The 23,357-nt window shown below is 40.1% G+C and overlaps 1 protein-coding gene across 1 annotated transcript; it reads right to left on the reverse strand.

Annotated features, from left to right (window-relative positions):
• Window positions 1-1,329: 1,329 nt before the first annotated feature.
• LOC139722929 (transient-receptor-potential-like protein) lies at window positions 1,330-23,012 on the reverse strand. Its single transcript, XM_071634215.1, has 12 exons — window positions 22,596-23,012; window positions 17,714-18,170; window positions 12,383-12,555; window positions 10,463-10,799; window positions 9,453-9,567; window positions 7,248-7,404; window positions 6,357-6,553; window positions 4,536-4,752; window positions 3,750-3,968; window positions 2,836-3,002; window positions 1,794-2,068; window positions 1,330-1,712 (listed from the first exon to the last, which is right to left on the reverse strand). Exons 1-12 carry the CDS (start codon window positions 23,010-23,012, stop codon window positions 1,330-1,332), a joined length of 3,114 nt encoding a protein of 1,037 aa, XP_071490316.1.
• Between the last annotated feature and the right edge of the window lie 345 nt (window positions 23,013-23,357).

Genomic DNA, 23,357 nt, shown 5'->3' on the forward strand with positions numbered 1-23,357 from the left:
GTCACGTGCTTGTGGAATCTGTAATTATACAACTCGCTTGTTCAGTTTAGTGACAGGTGTAATCTTCGATGGAGGCACCTTTATAATGCACGCTATTTCCACGTCTACAGTGAAACGCACAGCTACCTTCAAGTTGACATTGATCAGTAGTGAATGCATTCACAATTAGAGCGGTAAAATAATGAAAATGGCTATAAACTAAGACACTTTTTGGATTTTGAGAACAGCATGTGTTTTCACAAAACATTGGTAATTGGTCATAATTACATGTTAATCCCTTCCTGTGTCACAGCGCCCCCATTGGTTTGCACGTAGCCAACGTTAAAGAAATTTTGTGTGTGTGTGTGTGTGTGTGGTGTGGATGATTAGGCATTACTCCCTATCTATAAAGCTGACATTGCTCCGTCTTTTAGATAAAATGAGATAATTTTGAGGAGGATAATATGTTTCGTATGAGGTAATGACACCGTCCCATCTAATTTGCATTATTGTGACTGACGGGAGTTCCATTACAAATGATTTAAATGGTTTACTTGAAATACTTTATTGTATCATGTCCCAATAGATGTGACGACTTACACTGCTTAAATCTTCTTCATCGAATTAATTTAAACTAGGAGGGACTGATTGTTTGCCATTATTTTACGTCGTATGTTTCTCGGAGATTGAAGTCAAATTCAAACCGCAATCTTTGAAAGCAGCGGTACATTGCATGTGATTGAGCAAATTTGCAATGCAAAGCCTTATGTTGATTCTTAACAATTACGGTGCATTTGATCTTCATTATTCAGGCTGCGAAAAGAGACAGGTTCAGTCAAGTTCCATTTTTGTTCAACAACAACAGAAACATTATTTGTCGATACATCGTCTGCATCACTCGATATCCAGTTTCTTGGTGGAGTCCTTGGCGAGATATATACTCAGAACGTTGTGTATGCGTTTTGTCTTCACTCACCAAAAGCATGGCATTGATCGATTTCTTCCTCAAAAGACTCGTGAATGCATTCACTTGAGCATTCATGACTATTTTCCTCTTATCCGATCGTATCAATTCATCTGACCGCCATTCTTTTTCTCTAAATTTGCACACAAAAAAGAAAACAGAAAAAAATAGTTACCTATCTTCTGGTGAATACATTCAAGTAGTAGATGAAAGTGCACATTATTTGTCACTTAGAAATACAGCCGCAGACAGCGGGTTTTTCTAAAGCAGTTCATGCAAGTCTTGGTATCAAAAGTAATTACAAAGAGTATGAACGAATGTCTTCGATGAACATGCTGTATTTTTCTCAGAAGAGAAGCGCCATTACCCGCTTGTCGGCAGATTCGTCAAAGCTGCGTTAGGGACGGGTTTTTCGTCCGTCCCTCGTCAGTCTCGAATGCTGGATTCCGATATGAAAAATAGTTGTCCTCGCAGGGGAGGGGAGGAAGCGGGGGCGCTGTGGTGAAATCCAGCTCCAGGGGTGGCGGAGGCACAGGTGGTGGAGGTGACGTCGGCACGTCCACCGAATTCCGCTGCATCACAAATCTGGAGCTGTTTTGTGCTTGCAAGACAGTCTGTAGGCACTGCTGGACTTCAAGGCGAATCCCCTGCATGATCTCCTGCTTCAGAGTAGCGAGATCCGACCGCGTGGTGAGCTCCTCCAGTTCGCTATCGTCCGGCGTATACGTGATACTCACCCCGTTGCCGTTGCCATAGTTACCGCCTCCTCCTCGAGAGGCGTTAGTGGTGGTGGTGGTGGTGTTCGTAGTAGGGGCAAGCCCGCTACCCACTCCGCCATTACTTAATCTGCTAGCGTCCAGTGTGTCCAGTCTGCGAAAGGCGCTCATATGGGAGCTGAGGAGGATGGGTCGAAGTCCGTTCATGTTGTTTTTCTCTGGGCCCGGGCTGTGCAGCTGGTCTGGACTGTTCCCGCCGCTGGGCTGTGAGCGAATTTCCGATGCTACAGATGCGGGGTCGCTCGTCGAGTTGGTGTTCCGCACGATTCGGATGATGTCGCGTCGTATGTTGTGCATGTTGGAATTACCGCGTGCCTCCTCGCGCTTGCGATCTTCACGAAGTTCATATCTGTGTTAGAGAACGAGAGATTGTAATCATATAACAGAGGCAGATGGTTGTGTGTGTGTTTTTGGTTTTGTTGTTGTTGTTGTTGTTGTTGTTGTTGTTGTTGTTGTTGTGGAGCTCTATCTTTTCTTCAACCCTTTGTGTGCATTGAGCTCTGGTAGTCACAGGAAATCCCAAGGCGTTTTTATACTAGCTGCCGAAAGTCCCTGGAACAGAGAGGGGTTAAGTGCCAACCACCTTCCCATTTAACTCTTCAGCTTCACAGGAAGGTTACTTGCACTTCATGTTTTTAAGACCTCTTGTTATCATACCCTAACTGTACATGAAAGGGAAAAGGAGAGTGATTAATGGAAGAGTAAACGTAGGGCCTGATATATCCCAGCAAACCAACTCTTACGTACTGTGTTTCTTAATTTCATTATCACAGATTATGTATAAGCGTACTTATCACTGTCTTGTTTAATCCTACACTCATGAGCGGAATATTAAATTCATACACAAAGAGATGTATATAATTCATAAATACTTTTGAATACTAAGTCTTTCATAGATCTTTTTCCACGCATGAATTAATATAAACGGTATACAAGATTCACTGTAAAATTACATAATATCCATATGCATTAAAAAGTAAATATATTAAGTCTACTGCCCTTTCGTCGAACAGTGTATGGAAACATACTATTATACGTTTACAATGCCCTATTACCGTTGTACTTTTCGGCTTGAAAATAGGAATAATGAGTATATATCAAAATAGAGTTTCGCACCTCAGACTTGAAATGTCTTGCTTGATCTCGTTCAGGTCATCCTCGTTAACGCCGTCAGCCTTTCGTTCGGCTTTACACTGATGAATGTAGCGATTCACCAGTCGCTTCATCACGTCCTGATAGCGATACTCAGGCGACGAGTTCGGCCCGATCGACCCGTCGACATTCTGCGAGTGTAGAAAGCAAAGGACAATAAATGGGTTCCAGCGAACCAAAGAAACATAATTCAATTACAGTAATTTGAACTTCGGTTTCATATTTTTTTTTTATGAGAAAGCAAATAGCTTTCAAAAGAAATAATGCAGTAGTGGCCATTATTGCATGAATTAAAGACATCAGTAAGTGTAAATAACTTACACACACACACACACACACAAAGAAAAAAACAACAACCCTTGGCTTTGCATATATGAAATATCTTATCATACAATTATAATTTTCAGTGAAAGATGTCCTTACACACACGTTTGTATTATGCATATACATAAATTTAATCTTATGTATAAGCGTAATTACATATCTATAGTGTGCGCTCACAGTGCATTTATAAAGACATGAATACTGAATATATGGCTAGATTGGCGTGACGCATCTATGTAATAAGAAATTGTGTGATGTTATTGACGCCACACCGATAGATGCGTCTGCATTACCTCAATTGTGTTTCTTTTTCCTAAGACTAAATAATGGTGACACGACATTTTCTCCTGCCATGCGTGAATCGCTCGGGTCTTATTTTGTGATATGGCTTTTCATTTAGCTTGATAATTAGGAGGATTTGGAGTAGGATTAGGGTTATATGTTTATGGGTGGAATTTATGTTTGGCTAAGCTTGCAGATAATCTTATTTTATGGGAGCAATTGTCGCAGGAGCAAATGTCATGGAACCAAAATCGCATTGTGTTCCGTCCAACCTTCATTGAGTCGTTCATGGAGCACCCCCTCTTCGGCCGGGAGCTGTGCTTGTTCTTCCGAAGCGGGACGCGAAACAGCCGACGACAGGCAAGCGCGGCGTAGACCACCGACTTGGGACTGATGATGAGGTTGAATGGGGGCGGAAGGGTTGAACCCTCGTCGAAGTAACTCATCCACAACTTGGAGCGAGCAAATTTCCACTCTCTATCGGCATGGTCCTGAAAATTGTTACGACAGCATATCTTATTGTACATTTCGTATTCTGTTGCAATCTTTTATATCCATTCCATTTTAACTTGTTGATCATCGTAATATAAATGCTTTCATGAAAACGTCATTCTCTCGTTTTAGGTCCGACTTTGAGGATATTGTTATCAATTTTCTACCAAATCAGTTCGACTGAGGAAGTATATGTATCCAATCAAGCTGAGCATAGCATGGAATTGTACTTATGTAAACTCTATTTGTTGCTATAACAGTTGCCACTTTCAATTTTGACATGAAATGGCAACAAGTGGATGAAATCCGACACACTCATGACTGTATGATAGAATGGAGCACCTTCTCAGAGTCATTATTCTCTTCTTTTCGTATATCAGCGGGATCTGATCTTTTCACTGACTGGCCTAAATATCAAGCTCACTGATAGTTGAATGCTGTATCGGTTTAGAAAAGGGAAGACCTCTTAAAATCGAAGGCATGTAAGACGTATCAGAGACGGGCTATGACAACTGCAAAATATCTAGCGTACGACTTGATTTGCAATGCTGTCATGCCATGTTTACCTCGATGATCTGGAAAGAATTGCTCATCATGGCGATCAACATGTTGAGCAGGACGACGATGGCCATGAGATGGTAGACGAGGAAAAGAAGCTCGCCCACGGTTTCGACGAAGATCTCTGGGTCCTCCTGTGCGCTCTCGTCCTGCGGAAGACGAGTCTTGTCCGTGTTGACGAGACCAAAGAGCGCCCACATGAGAGTGAGCAACGTTTGCACCAAACTGCATTGGTCAGGTGCAAGGGACAAAAGACATCGCGTAGTCAACAGAACGAATATAATTATTAAAGGACAAGTTCACCTTCATAAACATAAGGATTGAGAGAATGTAGCAATATTAGTAGAACACATCATTGAAAGTTTGAGGAAAATCAGACAATCCGTTCAAAAGTTATGAATTTTTTTAAGTTTGTGTGTAGTAACCGCTGGATGAGAAGACTACTGCAGTGTATGAATAACTTAGATGTCACATGCGTACAACAATATAAAGAAAATATAAAGAGAATTTCACAAAATTCCATCTTTTGAAAAAAGTACACAATCCCCTGACTCGTTACCGACAAATGTTATGGGTAATATTATTCCCCCTGCCTTTAGAAAGGGAAGTCAAGAGCTCTTTTATTATGCGAAAAAAGTGAAAATATGTTGAATTTTCTTTTACATTTTCTTTATACTGTTGTACGCACATGACTCACCAGCTGTAGTAGTCTCCTCATCCAGCGGTTCCAACACAAAAATTTTAAAAATTCATAACTTTTGCATCGATTGTCCAATTTTCTTCAAAGTTACACTGATGTGTTCTACTAATATTGTTGCTTTCTCTCAATCCTTATGTTTATGAAGGTGAGCTTGTCCTTTAAGAAGTCGACCATTTTACAGTCATTACAGTCACGACATAATGTTATCCTCGTATCATGCCTCAATACTTCTACTATGAATATCTATGGTTACCGTTCTTTACTCCGCAGGTTCGTAATTCAGAAAATGAAATAAGGGTCGTTATTCCGAAGACTGGTAAAACCGAAAATGAAAAAGGTTCGTAATTGAGAAGGTTCGTCAGCACGACCTGTTTTTTTTTTCTTCTTCTTTTGGATTAACGAAGGAAATAACGTTCGTTATTCCCAAGATTCTTTAATCCGAAAGCGAAATAAGGTTCGTACACTCCGAAGATCCGTTAGTTCTTCTTCTTTTTTTTTTTTTGGTACTTTTTCTTTTTTTTTCCATTTTCGGATCAACCAACCTTCGGAAAAACGAACAAAAAAAAAAACGAACGGAATTTATGTGGAATTGCAGTATGCGATTTTCAAGTACAATAGTCTTCTTAAACATAAGTTTTAAAGAAATTTAAAAATCTACCCTCTCTCTTATGACGCTTTTCGGGCATCAATCTTTGACGAAAGCTTCAAACGAAATTGTTCTCTTTGTGTGTGTGTCTGTGTGTGTGTGTCTGTGTGTGTGTATGTGTGTGCTCCATTTGATACACTTGTATATCTTCTTTACACGTGTATGTCTGTGAGGAATTTACCTATCAAGCCCTAAAATCGTACGAATATATTTACGCCAGACTAACTGGGAAACCGATGCAGTTAACATTTTGGAACATGTTTACACACAGTCAACGGCACATACAGTAATGTCCTTAGCCTTCAATGCGATTGTACGATTGCCATTGACAATAATTTGATGCCATATAATGATGTATGAAAATAATGATTTCATAACATCTGATACCCCTGATTTTATGATATGCTTTATGGTGGTGTAGTAAGTCTTCCTTCGCGACCTAGTAATGACTACGGTCATGACAAATTCTCTATCCTCATTTACCCCTCGAAATCGTGAGAAGTAGCATCCGCATCATTATTTTCTCTGGCATCTCTGATGCTTTGGAGATAGTTCGAGTAGAGCTTGTTGAGACCACAGGCGAAGGAGAATAGAACGAGGAAGAAGATGAGGAGGAACTTTGCGATGTCAATCAGCATACAGCCCAGAGAGATCTGCAGAGGACCCAGGTACGGGTTAGCCTGTGGGTATGGAAGAATATGAACCTTGCGATGTTGGTATTGCATGAAGTAGAAACCATGGTAACGAAGGTCTGTTGCATTCAAGATGTCAGAATTTAACGACGTCAGTTCTCCTCCCGATAAGTAGCAAATGAGTGATGGGAGGCAATGGACTCGTCTGACTCAAAAGCTCCCTTGATTGAATCCATTTGCTGTCACATTTTCATCCCTCTCTGTTTGATGAAATGGTTTGATAAAATTTGAGTCAGATGATTACCTCACCTAATATAATACATTAAGGTATGGATTCTCCCTGCTGCCCTAAAAGAAGCCGCCCTTTAGATTGAAATTCCATTGCCACTTCAACTGCAAGCCCCTTCCAAAATTAGATGAAAACATGTTTTAATGTTAGTTTGTTAAACTTTATGCCACTTCAGATCACAAATTGGACACATATACACACATGCACGCACACTCACTCACACACACATGCATTCGCACACGTGCTCATACGATCCATACACATGTACCACATTTAAGGTTAGCGCGACGTCGGGTTTGATTCTCTTGACCACATACACAGTCGTGTTTTGTTCTTTTTTCTTCATTTCCTCCTCATGTTCTCTCTTCTTTACTCCACCATCTTCTCTCCTCCTCCCCTCCCATCCTCTTCCTTCTCCTCCTCCTTGCTTGTATCTTCATCTTAAATACAAACCTGAAAGAGGTATATGATCCTGGCGAAGCTGAAAACGTTGGCCACGGCAAAGACCCCTTCTGACAGCACTGTTGGGTCGGAAGGGTGCCAGTCCAGGCGGTACTCGTCGGGGTCGTACATCCCCCTCTCCCGCTGTACAGCAGCCACCAGTCTCAAGCTACCGATGTTGAACAGATTGATTGATTGATTGATTGATTGATTGATTGATTGATTGATTGATTGATTGATTGATTGATTGATTGATTGATTGATTGATTGATTGATTGATTGATTGATTGATTGATTGATTGATTGATTTATTGAGTGAGTGATTTCAAATTATTTCCAGTATGTGTCACAAAAACAAAGAGACAAATATAACTGATACAATGATTATATACCATATAATGGTATTTCGTGGGGGTTTTTTTCAAAATAATAAACAATAATAAAGAAACGTATACTAAGGAACAAAAGGTAATCCAGAATAGAAGTTAGAATGGAAGTTGGGGACCTACACTATAAAAAAATCACAGCTTGCATTACTTAGTCCTCCGAATATTTAACGTGTGACAAAGCATGGATATGTACACAGTGGTTACAATGAAAAACTGAAGCTCGGCTTATTAGAGAAAAGAAAGTAAGAAATATAGGGAGTAGACAAGACACACCATTTTATTTATTTTTTTTTGGGGGGGGGGGGGAGGGGAGGGGAGAAGAGATGACAGAGAGAAGAGGAGACCAGAGAGGAGAGGAGACCGATCAGGAGGATTGGTTATTTGATACAAAATGTATTCATGAATTGCCTCTTAACTCTAGCCAGACTCGAAAATTATTTTAAAGGGATGACGTAGTTTTGGTTGAGATGGGGATTCATGTTTTAACTTTTTGTGAGATAACATTATTAACCCCTTATGAAATATTAAAAGGCATACAATTCTGGGAGGAATTCAAAGCTTATTTAATGAAAATCAGTTCTGAAATGGCTGAGATATCCAAAAACAAAGTAAAAAAAGTGGTCCTAAAAAGGTACTTCCCTCCTTTTATTAGGACCCGGATTTTCATTGAATAAGCTTTGAATTTCTCTTATAGAATTTTGTGCTGTTTGATAGTTCATATAAGTGGTTTCTAATTATCTTGCAAAAAAGTTAAAGCCTGAATCCTCATTCCAACCAAAACCATATCACCCCTTTAAGCTTGGATACAATGAATCCCATGCAGGGTTCAGGTCTGGTGAATGCAAGTTCTTTTGGCAAACAATGTTCTAATTAGGGGCGAGTGCAATAAATGTGACTGTCTATATAGTTGAGTAATTATGAACCGAACTGTTTGTAGATAACATTTTTCATAATGTAAAAGGAAGGTCATCAGGTCATTACAATTGAATTTGTGCATGAGTGGCCCTTAATGAAAATCATTTGAACATTGTGTTATAAGAACTTTGTGTTCATAAACATGGGCGTAGTATGTGAATAAAACCATTGTTAAAAATAATAGATTCTGTCCAATGAAAGATTACCTGGATAATCCTATAAACCATAAGTCCATAATGTGACTGGGGAAGAATCATAGTAGACGGGCTTGTACAATTTACAATTATTGTACAATTTTAAAAAGTACAGGGCTGAAGATGTCAGCATATTCTATTCATTTCATTTGCTATCAAAATCTCTTACTTCACATTATCTCCACTTAATCTCATTCCATTCTAACTTTGTTTCAGAAAGGCAAAGCGAAAGAGAATATGCTGCATATAATATTATAAGGGAAAAAGAGAGAAAATAACACGAATCAGAAATATTCACTTTTAACAAAGCAACTACTGCATAACTTTTGCTGTAGAGTTTTGATGAAAGCAAGTCCAAGGAGTATTGATGAATATAAGAAGCATTATAGTGGCTATGTAACATGAAAATGAATGTTTTGTTCAGTTTTATTATTCATTTTAATTCAGTTTAATTCAATTATCATTTATTTCCATCCAATAAAAGAGTGAAACAAAATAAAAAACATATATCATGAATACACAAATTATATCGTTTAATCAATTTGTAAGAAGTGCAAGCCAGTACCAATACGAAAGAAGAAGAAGAAGAAGAAAAAGAAGAAGAAGAAGAACAACAACAGCAAACCAAATCACTTAACTATAATTACATGTATCAACTGTGAAGTTAAACTGCGCAGTGCGAAATCTTATTATGACATCAAATCCTTTGGAAGTCTCACCTAAAGGTGCAAAGGTATAGCGAAAGCATGATGAAGTCAAGCCAGTTCCACCACTGCCGGATGTACGCCCTCAACCCTTCCTCCCACAGCTGTTTACACTCCGCCCAGATCATACCTAGCATGGCACAACCAGTTAATCAGTTAATTGATAGTGCAGAAATGCTAGTAATCGTTTAAAAACTGTGCATTATTTACGTGAAAGAAGCACGAACGTGGTGTTGCTCGCACAGCTAATTATTATGGACCTTGAACTCAAAAGCTGACAATAAAAGTTACATGTAATTATACTCGATCACGAACACTCTACGCGCAGGCATTAGATTACATTAAGCTATTAGGAATGCGGGTATAGAACGAGCAGAAAAGAAAAATAAACCCAGCCACATACATGAAAGTTCGATATTGAGTCATTCTATGCAGAATTTCCAGTGAGAAAATCAGTTGATATGTTCCTTTCTCAGAAATAAGCACTCACAGGGGCGGATCCAGGGAGGACCGCAACCGGCGCACGCCCCCCCCCTTATTTTTTGTTGAAAAAAAAAGAAATAAAAAGAAAAAAATAGGGGGAGGGGTGCATGCGCCCCCCCTTTAATTTTGTAAACGCGCCCCCTCTTTACGGAATTCCTGGATCCGCCCCTGCCTCACTATATTGGATTTGCGCTGTCTGCACCGCATAACAAGTCATTTTACTTATATTTCTGATAAACCATTTTACATTCATTATTCATTGTAATTTTCCCATGAACACATATTTTTAGTCCTTCAAGATTAAACAGCGATATACTTAACTATACACTGTGTACAGATAATTGTAACTGAGCATAATCTTGTCAGGAATACCATCCATGAACAGCCAAAACAATGAAGCAATAAATCAATTAAGCAAGAGTATTCCCATGTTGACAAACTCGGGTTAAAAAAAAAGGTGGAACTATGAGACAAACTGGGCCTCGGTTTTTGCAATTTTGATGACGCGGGTGACGCCGAAACAAGAATAAGTTTGCGCTCACCGAGAACGAAAACGAGAATGAGGCTCTCGATGGTGTCCGGTGTGCGACCACGAGAGGAGTCCCCCCTCGCCCACGGCGACGCCGACGCCATGACGAGGAGGAAGAGAAAGAAGAGGAAAGACGCGCTGTGGTTGAGGAACTTCATAAAGGGGGATCGGAGGAGGGTCCCGATTGGGGTGCGGGGAAAGATCAAGTAGTACATGGCCATGAAGGGGAAAAGGCAGATGAGCCCGATGCAGATGAGGCTTTTGACGAACCAGTTCCGACGCCGCCAGCCCGGCAGGCCCTCGTACCAGATAGAGGCTAGAAGCTGCTGCGTGTGGGGGTGAGCTACAAACTAAAGGGAGAAACATTATGCGAAGGAAGATTAAGTGCATCGTATAACAATATTTCTGGTTCGGAGGGGGGGGGGGGGGGGGGGGAGTGAGCTGCATGGTCCTGTATGCTATAATGTCACTGATCACTAATTTCATATGAACATGAATCTATGAAAGTACTGAGGTTGAAAATGATAGACATGATAGATGAGTTTCATTTAAAGAGAGAGAAAAAAACCCGAATGTGTAAGTGAGCAGACACTTCATCGTCATTGCGTAGTCATGCGAAGGGGACTTCGAGCCGTTAGTCCAGTAGTTTGCTCACAAGCATTCGATGCTTCCGTTGTGACCACGTAAAACAATTTAATCTAATTCACAAATCGATTCAATTCTAACGACACAGAGAGTTAGAAGTGTACTCATTCATGATTATGTTTTTGAACCTTTAATGACAATCTGTAACTTCGAAATGCTCGCTATTCTTCATTCAGTATACTCTGACAGACGACGTGTTTCGAAAAGCTAGAGAAAAGAATGAGCCTATGATGGTACTGGCAGTCATACAATAATGAATACAGCATTACCTTGTAATGCGCCATCGATCTAGTGACCTATTCTGGGGCAAAGAGGGACAATAAAGCGAATTGCGCACAGTTGTACATGATTAAAGAGAAAGGGAGAAGGAAGGGATAGAAATCTGTATTACCAACTCTAACAAAATGTTAAGATATCTAAACATTACAAGAAGCAAGCATATATGACCTCAGATTCTTTTTAAATACTTCTATGGATTCTACAATTATCTGTACAATGATACTGGCATCATGTCTTTCTGATGCAGTCTCGAAGTTGGTACATCTATGATGATTGATTGAGCTCGATATGGAGCTGGATATGGAGCTCGACCCATCAGCCCTTTCGACATTGATATGATGATCAAGCACGTTAGAGAATAAATCCACCCCCAAAATAAGTGAACTTCAAAGGAAAGAAAAAAATCCCCTACACAATGATACAAAAACGACAAAAAGCGGATAGACAGTACGGAAAATATGACATTTTGAAATTTCACATTTATTCGGAAAACATATCTTGACGAGTCCTTGTGAATATTCAAATGAGCGAGTTGATGATGACATACCCTCACAATTTTTCATGGATGCTACTGTATTATATGAAATTCAGAAAAATCGTTATTTTTAGCCAGTGCAAGTAAAAGCATATTCCCATACCAAGATATATCAGAGTTAACATTAGTTCTTTTTTTTATTTTGGATGGTTTTAATACAATTTTCATACAGCTAAAATACGAGATTTTTGTCATTTCTGTCTATGAAATGAATAAGAAATTATGAGAGCAGAACATCGTCAACTTGCTGATTTGAATATTCGTAAGGACTGGTCAAGTAATGTTTTCCGAAAAAAAAAAATTAAAATTCAAACTGTCATATCTTCCATATTTCTTATCCGATTTTCATCATTTTTGAATCGTTCTGTATGGTATATTTTTTCTCTTCCTTTTGAAGTTTATTTATTTTTTGGGTGAATTTCCTCTTTAAGAGAGCTACATTTATTAATTTATTTATACTCTTATGAGGTGTACCTTTTTCTGCTCGTATTTAAGGGCGAGTTTCAGACGGGAGAGAGTCAGCTTTCCTGCGTTTAACTCATCAGCGTCGTAGTTACTGTCATCGTCGTCTTCCATGCTCTCCTTGTTGAGGAGGGCGATGACCTCCTCGGAGCTCCGACACTGCTCCAGGAGATCGACCGCGTACGCTAAAGGGTGTGCAGACAAAACGCAAGTTTATTAGTACAGTGTAATGGGAGACTGTGAACTCGTAAAACAGAGGATGCTGACGCAAAATGCTTTGTCCACTTTGTCTATCGTGATCCAGAAGTTATAAAATCTTAATGGGAACTCGGTGATGGGGGATAATATACTTACAGAGCCTTTCGAGGAAGCAGTTACCTCAGATAAAACCATGGTAACGTTCATTACTATAAGTTTTCCCGGTCAATTTCATACTTTTGTCATTCAAGTTCCTATTCCGAGCATTCGATTTCACGCATTCCACGCTCACAGCACTGAATCAGCAATCAAATCAAAAATCCGTTCATTCGAATTCACTATCAAAGCATTCATATTCACTATCGTAGCATTCAAATTTACTGTCGGAGCATTCAAATTCACTATTGGAGCATTCGAATTCACTGTCGGAGCACGCATGTCAGCAATGAGCATTCAAATTCCTGTCAAGCTGTCGACGGAATCTCGTCGATCATTCAAATTCGTGACTAGGCAACCATGTTCCAAATAGCTGCATTCAATTTAAAAGAAGGCCGGAATTTGGTTACTTTACGGCCGTGTGTGTGTGTCTGTTTCATTTAGCTTGAATATATCGGGATTTATGAGGAATATTATTTATTTGGCAGTAGAGGTCCACCTATTCATTGACAAATATGAACTCAGGCTTCACGAAATGGGATATACAGGCACATATGCATGTCCCTCAGGTAGGACGTAAAATGGAGGTCCCATGTGTGACAGAATCACAACTCATCCACGCAAAAGATCCCACTTCATTTATTTATCACAAAGAGCAGAGTGTTCAACCCGATGAAATGGTCCCACCTGATATCCAACTGGACCCCATAGAAGACAAGTTATTGCAGCCATCTTCTTAGATGGAAAATGAAACAAACAAACAAACAAACAAACAAACAAACAAAGATTAGGCACTGTATATGCCTACAGACGAGCATGATACGGAAAGTTGGTTGACACCGGATGAAAAAAAAAAGCAATTTCCACTAGGCCTACATTGAAACTGATAACATGAACATTGTATATGTCTTATTTGTTGGTTGTTGCTATCGTATTGGCATACTTTTGCGGGACTTTGTGAGGTCATTGTGTGTCAAATTGTCTTTAACACATTACCATTATGGGGTTAGTGTTTGGGCGTTGTCAGCGTGCATGCAGTATCATCAAGAAATATGATTAGATTGTCGTTGCGTTGTTTGGATGCACTGCTGATTGGACCTTACAATTTAGAATTTTAAAAAATGAAAAACAAAGAATACATGAACAGCGAACAATAGAACTTATAAACGATGATAATTACACTATATGCAAGCATTCATTGGTTGTGTATGCCATTTCTCCTTTCGTCAAGTCTACTCCATTTTCCTCGTTAAATTGATCGCACAAAGTAGGAACTAGATCGTCTGAAAATGACATTGAACGCTCCAAACAAGCTCATCGGGACTATCACATGACTATCGCATGAATATGAATGCACGAGTAGGAAATACAATGCTCGCATTTAGAAATTGAACGCCCAATCGTGAATTTGATTTCACAAAAACGAAATAGAACGCCCATAATGAAATTGATCGCTCGGATTCTGAATCTGAAAGCCCGAATTTGTGTGAATTTGAATGCACGTTATAGGAATTTGAATGACCAAAATATGAAGTTAACCGGGAAAACCTATATTAGGTTATAGTAATGGGAGCAGTGATTTAAAGAATGTTCGAGTTATCATATTTGATGTAGGTCAGCTGTACCACAAAATATCCTACCATACAAAATTTCACAATGAAGCCTAAAATATGAGGAGATATCGCTTTTTTTCTCAATGAACCAAAAATGTAGACGTTTTCTTCTAGAAACAATTTTATTACAATTATTGTTCACATTTTGTATATCTACAATACTTAAGATTATTTATACTGATCGACATTTTCACATTGGTTGTTTCTATCCCTAAGTCACATTATAGAACTACTTTGTGAGCACTAAAGCTGGGTTTTTGTTCATCTGCAAATGGTAAAATGCCTTTAAATGTTTACCCACTAGGCTTCATGCCTATCGAAGAGTTAATCCAAGTTCCCCCTTTTCATCCTTATTGCCTCGTTCATCTTGTGACTTCCGTTCATTCTCTATCCGTAAACATGCTCTGTCCCTTGTCTATTTCCCATTTCATGTGCTTCTTCGAATTTTCTGATATACTTTGATTTTCTGTCAATACCATAATGGGACACAGTCAATATATGTTAAAACTCAACAACGTGAAGACTGAACGGGCTCTTCTCTGTCTTAAAGTTTTGATTTTATCACAAATATTCGCATTTCCTTCATTTACATGTGAGACCACTTACTGGCAACCGAAATATAATTGTAGTGTTAAATCTGTATTACTTCAGTCATAATGAAAACTTCATTGGAATCATGTAAGGTATCACATTGTTCTGTTCACGTGTAATCAGTATGTGATATTACGATTTTAAGATCGTTTTTAGAATCATCTTTCTTCAAGTGTAACCTATAGCTGTCCTGACCTGAAAGTCGGTAGCCGGCAAAGCGCTTGCTCAATGAAATGGAAAATATAATGCACGTCCCTCTAACAGAACGAAACAAAATAATGTGAAACTCACTAATTCGTTATGCCATTTCAGCGTATATGAACGTAAACAGAAAAGACCGAAATGAAACTCTGTTCATAAAGGTTCTGTAATGTCGGTACTACCCTCTCAAGTCTCACCTTACATGACTTTTAATAGCACTTTTAACATACGATTTGGATTGGAAAGGTAATACCTATCCCAGAAGCAGACATTGCCTATTAGCCGTTGGGGTCCTATAATTTGGATTTAGTTGCCCATTAATGTGCTTGGATTTTCCATGCGCTAGCCAACATCTTGATTCTCACCTGCGAATCATCTCTAGATCCAGATAAAGGGATGGTATAATTTTGGTTAAGATGGGGCTTCAGGTTTCCTACTTTTTTGTGAGATAATGAAAAAAAAAAACTCTCGTAAAAAATGAAAGAGCATAGAATTTCAAATGGAATTCAGTGGTCATTTGATGAAAATTGGTTTTGAAATGGCTGAGATATCCAAAAACAAAGATGTACTAATAAAAGGTGGGACCCATCACTTATTAGGACCACTTTGTTTTACTTTATCTTTTGATATCTCGGTCATTTCAAAACCGGTTTTCATCAAAAGCTTTGAATTCCTCTTGGAATTATATGCTCTTTCATATTTCATAAGAGGTTTCTTACTTCTCACAAAGAAAAGTTGGAAACCTTAAGTCCCATCTCAATCAAAACTATTCCACCCGTATAATTATCTACGTTAGATATTAATCTCCCTCTGGTCAAGGGGATTCATATATCATATAATGTATGCCTTTCATACTGAGACATTTGAGCATTTGTGGCGGCAACCCTGGTCAAATCTATGCATGTAGATCACTAACGCAGGCATCATTTCCAGTTCCACATCATGTTCTTTAATACGCTTTAAGGTATTGGCCCTATGTACACCACACTGAACGCCGTCTTCTTCCTCTTCTCCTCTTTTTTTCTTCTGATCCTTCATTCCTCCAATTTACCCGCATCATCATTATCGCCGACATAGTTTAATTCATTTATGCTTCAGGGCATATCTCATGGTCGGAGACATCGCCGAGACTGATCAGTGGCGGCCAAAAGACCCAAAAGAGAGGAAAAAAAAGAAAGGAAGAAAAAGGGGCTTTTAATTTCGCTCTCACCAAGGGGACTCAAGGGCGACGTCCGAGACATCTCCAGACAAGGTAACAACCAATACTGTTTTCTAAGGGAATCGCCACTGGAACCATCTTCCTCGTCTTCTGTACATAGCATCAAAATACTGCCTCAGCATCCACAAAATACGCTATATTGAGCTGCTGCAACTGTTTCATCTTCTCCCTCTTGCCCGTCTGATCTCCGTTAGTTGCACTTGGCATGCTTAGGCGCCATGGTGAAGGGACATAATTTGGTGCAGTGCAAGGAACAGCAACAGCAGCAGCAGGAACAAGTATACCAAATGACCAATGAATGATGAAGACCTTGACCGGGATGTACCTGACTAAGACAAGGAGCGCAGGCAACTCCATGCCTGCACTTGGACAGTCACGTGGTCCCTCAGCGGGTCAAGCAGCATCCAGCAACGTCAAAGCAACGCCTCCTCAGCATCCTCGTCTCGGATACGTCGCGGAGACATTTCCCGACGCAACTAATAGATACGTTTCGGAGACGTCTCCGAGACCTGCTGATGAAGACTGGAAAGGTCTCCAGGAAATCAAATTTGTTTGAATGTTCCAGAAGATGTCGCGCAGATGTCTGGGAGACATCTTCGCAACCGGTGGAGTGGAGACTCAGTCACCACCAGGTCACCGCCTTTTCCTGATCATCGCCAATGAGATTTATCCACATAAATTGACCTAAATATTGTCTTCATTGTTTGATATTTTGCCAGACGGTATAGAAGGTTGTTTAAACCTGTATGCATATTGTCGGTGTCGGTGTATAGGTATACATGCTTTTTCTTTGTCTGTTTTGCCCTCGTCACACAATTTCATAAGTACTTGATCGACCAAGGTATTAAAATAGTCCAATTCAGAGTAGATCATAGCTCTTGCACCCATAGTCAAGACAGCAAACTCAGTGGCCATAGTGGAGATTTGATGCAATAGGATTATCATTTTTAGTAATTTTTCTTACTGTCTGTTTCAGGCAAGTAGGATATTCTTTCAGGCAAGGAAAATACGAAACGTGAGGAATCTGCTTGTCCGAAAGGCAGATAAAAAGGTTAGTGTGAAACCTGGCTGTAACATCTCTATAAAATCAATATTCACGATTATTCTTTTAGACAGTTTCCTAGAATACGACATGTACTCTTTTTATGGCCTCATCACTGTCAAGAGACACTACACAGGCGTAAGATCCAATCACCAAATAACCTTGTCATAAAATTTCAGCCTGTTTCTTTGGGCTATGTTCCCCAGACGACCCCATCCTGTACGAGGGGGGCTCATAGAGCGGCCAGGAAGTCGCAGAAGAAACAGGCTGGTGCTTTTGGACTACAGACAGACTGTCAGGGTTCTGTAACCTGATGATCTTACCTTTGGCCTGCTCACTGAGAGTGACATACATGTCCTTGAACTCGTTCTCCCTCATTGCCAGACGCTGCAGCTCCCAACTCAACTTGAAGGCTGTGAGAACCGGGTCGCTGCTGGTTAGTGAGATCCAGGCGGGGCTGGCTAGAGCGCGGTAGGTGTTGATTCGGTCCAGCGAGTAGCGCAGACTATCTTGCTTCTGTTTCTCCTCGCAAACTGCGCAGGCGCAGACGCAAGGATGTGGCTTGTAGATGGTGGCGCCCCGCGTGAGCAGAAGCTGCAGAATCTCGAACTGGTTGCAGTGCGCAGCCAGAATCACCGGGGATATGTCCGGGGAGTAGTCAGAACTCTCCTGGCGTCGGGACTTGTTTGCGGATGCCCAACCTTCTCCGAGCATCTGGCGGGAAATACTCGGATGATTTACCATCATCTCCACCATTCGATAGACCCCTTCACGTATCGCCTGCAAAACGATAGGTAGATGTACTTGTTTAAACGAGGTGAAGGCAGATGGAAACAATGGTCGCGATCTGCCCATAGAAATTTGTGAATGCATAACTCCCATAGCAGATTCCGGAATGAAATTCCGAAGGAGAAACAAAATATGATACAAGTAAGTAAATCCTTATCCAGTGGGAAGGAATGCTGGAAGCAGTCTACCACCCGACCACATATCACCTACTGGAGATTGTTTATCATAATACAAGTATTGGAGTCTACCAAGTTATTTCTGAAATAAATCTGGTAATCTCAACGTTAAAAAAAAATCATACTTACATCATAAATAACAATCTGTGCTTGTGTCTACCTGTGCCTATCTAGGCTTGCTCGCAAAGAATACGTGAATATTCAAGGAATGAATCTAATTTTCTTCCATGTCAACGGCGACAGACACTGGAAATTGTGACCTCGATATATCATGCAGGCGTCTGAGCACTTTGGGGTCTCAGGTGGCCAATAAAATTGGCGATGATATCACGATAACTAATGTGGTCTTGTGCGGGGGCGCGTGTCAATGCGTAAATATTACGGATCAGGCTCACATGGGCGTGGTCATATTGCTTATAGTGAATCTTACACCACCTTCCCTGCAATTCGAATTCCGCGTTAATATACCGTTCGGAGTCCTTCGCTTTCTTTCGTTTGGACGTAATTAGGCTGAAATTTTTGCGTAATTCCTCCTTGCATTTGTAGTCTCTTTTTTTTATAATAAAGTGCTGATCAGTTTCTGTCGAATGGCATTTCGCTACACACCTTTATAACAATAAAAAAAAAGGCTGAAAAAGCAGTGATTAATGTATATGTATGGAAGAGCAATATGATTGCTGCAGTGTACATATACATGAAGACTCATTTCGGAAATTTGAGGAAATTTTTGCATTTTATAATTTCTGTTGTCGTTGTTGTTATTGTGGTTGAGGTCTTGAAATTAGACAACCCAAAACTCGACTATATCGAATAACTGACACGAATGAAAAAAGATTTAAGTACAAAAATTAGTGATTGGCCCATGCGGTCATTAGACGAATGTTTCTCAGCCACAGAGTGGTCATCACACCAAATAAAGGATTAAATGGACGAATTAATTAAGCTGGAATTGTATCGGACGAAAATAAAATAGGGATAACCTGGTACGTAGCAGACCCACTGGCTAAATGAAAGTCTTAACGTTGTTTGCACTTCTTCCCACTTCCCGCTTTATATCCCTCTGTTTTAAGTCGACATTGCTTCACCTAAGGACAGGAAGCAAACGTAACATTTGCTTGACTATATCCCTTCAATACATGCAACACTTTTTTGAAAAGCCAGCGAAACATGACGTCATCACGACGAAAAACGTTAGTTCATGCGCTCCTTTCTTTTCCTGCGGATGTTATTGAAGATCGATTTAGCCGGTAAAAATTGACAGATTTAAAATTGATGTTCCATGTTTAAAGATTTACAGGCATTTCAATCATTCGAGCACAAATAGCCTGGGCCATTTAATGTGCATTCATAAACATTGTAAGGGAGGAGCTGTCTCTTTCACTATGGCTCCTGTGTTTCAAAATGACAAATGTAACTGTAATAGCTTCTTTCAGCTGGTATCTAAAAGGAATTGACAGAAACATAGTGTCAAAGCCATTGTGTTACATCATGATCTGTATATTGTCCATGTTGTATAGGAGCAAGCGTCACTCTCTATGTATAGACTATATTCTTCTCAGGGGCGGGGTCTTGGGAAGCTCTAAGGAAAACGTGTCGCTAGCTTTTAGATGCTATAGACAGCTTACAAAGTGAGGTACAAGTTTCGATTATGTACTCGTGTGCACTTGGTTTTCTACTTTTTGTTGTTGTTTTTCTCCCATCTGACGCTGCTTATCAACTTATAGTGATAGATATGGCGTGAAATTTCCAGTTTGCAAAGATGAAAAGGAAAGACTGCCATAATGTTCAACAGGAAATGGAAAAATCTCTAGTTAATGATGGCAGCTTTCACTGAAGCTACAAAGAACATTTTCTGACGAAATCAATCGAGTCCTTTCAATGTATTTCCTTTTCTTATGTCAGACAGTGATTTGAAGAAAAATGAAAGAAGTTTCCTGCCTTCCACGAAACACTGTCCTATACGCGATTTCTTTCCATGCATCAGCAATTATTCGATTTTGAGGATTTTCAGAAATCCTTCCATTGTTTTCCCAGGAAATCAGTGGGAGTAAGAAAAAAAAAAGCATTTCTAGCATGTTTAAGGTAACAATCTTTCTCGGCATCCACCTGTTTATACACTCCCTCCCCCCCCCCCCCCCCCCACCCCATGTGAAATGACTTGTGTAAAGAACCTCCGCACAGTCGTCGCCTCTGATTTTTGTATTATGCATAGTTTTTTTTTTCCCCATTGTATACTGACGAGAGATCAAACTTCAAAATTGAGCTGTGTACACCTACTGGCGTACTTGGTTACTTTATATTTCTTAAGGGATATTAGCTTCACATGCCACATGCTGACTCTCTTAAAGGGCCAGGAACAAATAAAAGTAAAATGCCACTTTCATTCATCTATACTAATATAGCATACTGTATTACATCGATGATAAACCTATAACGTTATGTCTCAAGGGCATAATAATGTGCCCTTGAGTCTTGGTCTTCCAAGGAGTCCAGACTACAAGCGTTTATAAAGCTGACATTGGACACAAAATATCATTTATATAAACTACCTAAAAACTCAAAGAAATAATTATATATCAAACAGCGTAATAAATAGAATAACATAAACAATATTTTCCTTTTAATTCTTGCTTTAACCAGATATGAATTTATCAGAAGACCATTCAATATTACAGATGCAAGCTATTATGAACGAATCTAAATTTAGCAGTGACTCTTACTCAATACGCATCTGGTTGTATTCAAAGGTATCTTCATAACAAAAAGTTTCAAAATGGGGTCTCGGAAAACAGCGTTATCGACTGCTGGTAAGTCGCGCGGAGTATACACACTATTCTTATTTATAAATCGAGCTTTAACATTTGCGGCCGGAGGAACATTATGCGCACCATAAGCATTTCAATATTGTGTGCTCTGAACGCCTTTTGATGCTTAAATCTCCAAAATCTTGATTCGTTAAAATTCCAACGATCCAGAATTTGTTGTGATGAATCACACCCAGATGTATTTGACAAGTAAAAGTTGTAGAAAAAGGATTTTCAAGAAGAAAAACTGCACATTCAGTCGTCATAATCGCTATAGGACCTACTATTATAGTTATTATCGTGACGATACCGTCAACATGGGCGTGGCTATCCAGGAGGACGGAGTATTACGAACTACCGTGCTGATAGCACGCACTATGACGAAATTAATCTACATTCTGTCTTCAGTAGCAAGCAGTTTATAAAGGTCTTATGACAAATGTAGGCTTTCGATTTTATTGAATAGTCGCTCCGGACACATTATAAATATCTAGGTGTTCGCTTTTTTTTTGAATGGCCGCTCTTGAAAGGTCTGCTTGTAGATTTTTCCCCAATTCCTCCAGAGGTACGTTCCTTGTGTGTCAAGGCACTATAGGATCAGAATTCGCTGTCACTGTCTAATACTACGACCTGAGCCAAAAGAGAGTGTTGTTCACTTTGGGTGCGTCCAAGAAAGTTAACTCATGGAGGGGTCATCCAACGAGAGCTCGACCGACACCCATAAGTCATACAGCCCACAAGTTCGACATTGAAAAAAAAAAGGTCCATGAGTCGTACAGCCCATGAGTTCGACACTAGGCAAATAAGGCCCATGGCCCATGCATTCGACACTAGATAAAAACAATCCACGAGTTCTAAATTACAACACGGGGCTTAATATGTCGGTATCGTGGGTCCTTGTTTGCTTAGTGTCGAACGCATGGGTTGTAATTTATGACTCGTGGGCTGTGCAACTCGTGAGCTGGAAAACTCATGGGCTGTATTACTCGTAGGTGTCGGTCTCATGACGTGCACCCGCTCATGGATGGTACAGTCTTGAAATTATGACGCACATTTTAGGAAATACGTGTGTCACTTGCCTTTGTTTTAAAATTGTCAATATTCTTAGAGCAAGGCTACAATATGGCTCTACGCACTTTCACAGTATGTGGATCCTAACGTCAAAACGAACTCTCCCTTAAATGGAAAAAAAAAGTACGAAGAGAAATGCGATTACGCTTTTCCAGCAGAATTTCTTTTGATTTCTTCTACAAGCCTTGCTTTTAAGTGGGGCTCTTCGGATCGTAATTCTAATAGATATAACATTTGATCGTGAATGAAATTTAATCCATACCACCTGTCGTATTCATACATTGTTAAATAAGTTACATAGGTTTACGTAAGTTGAATTGTAATGATAGTGGAATACTGAAAACGACGCCATGCCACAAACTGACCTGAAGCAGGGCGTCCCCGATTTCGACGTCGGGCTGAGCCAACAACAGTTCAACTATTTCCAGATTCTCGTTGTCGACGGCCATTTGAAGGGCGCTGCGACCCAGCAAGTTGCTGACGTTCACATTGACCGGGTTCTCGCCCTGAAGGCAGCGGACTATGGACGCCTTGTCGCCCTTCTCGGCCGCCTCGAGAAACTCGCGTTCCTTGGGCGTGATTCGCTGGCCCTCGCTGAACAGCTGCAGCGGAATGTTGCTGACGCCGGAGATGAGAGAGAGGTCCGAGCCGATGCCATTGGCCGTCATACCAGGCACCGACAGGTAGCCCGGCAGGTGGCTGTTGTGGTGACGGGAGGGCGTCTGCGCCGGAGTCGGCAGTCGATGGGGGTTAAGCTCCGTTGTCGACGATGTGGTGTGCATTGTGACGATTCCGTGATTGGTCCCCTGCTGCAGTGATTAAATCACCACGTTCCTTGTGTGTATTCTGAAGTGAATGAAAGGAAATTCCATTTTCACATAAACGAAGCTATTCATTTACTTCGTCTCATTCATGTTGATATCAAACAAATTATAAATTCCAAAGTATGGGTATCATTACAGCTTTCAAATTGCCCTCTAATCGTCCATCCTTCATGATTAAGAATGCTATCAGTCATACCAAACCATTGTCTAAATAAGACCATTTGAAGGTCACTGCTCTTTGTATCCTGCAACCATATATATTTGTCAAAGTAAGCAGAATTGTTTTCCAAAATTTGCGATCAA

This window comes from Diadema antillarum, unplaced genomic scaffold (assembly GCF_040938485.1).
Source record: "Diadema antillarum isolate AM-2024a unplaced genomic scaffold, OU_Dant_1.0 scf00000014, whole genome shotgun sequence".
Lineage (NCBI taxonomy): Eukaryota > Metazoa > Echinodermata > Echinoidea > Diadematoida > Diadematidae > Diadema > Diadema antillarum.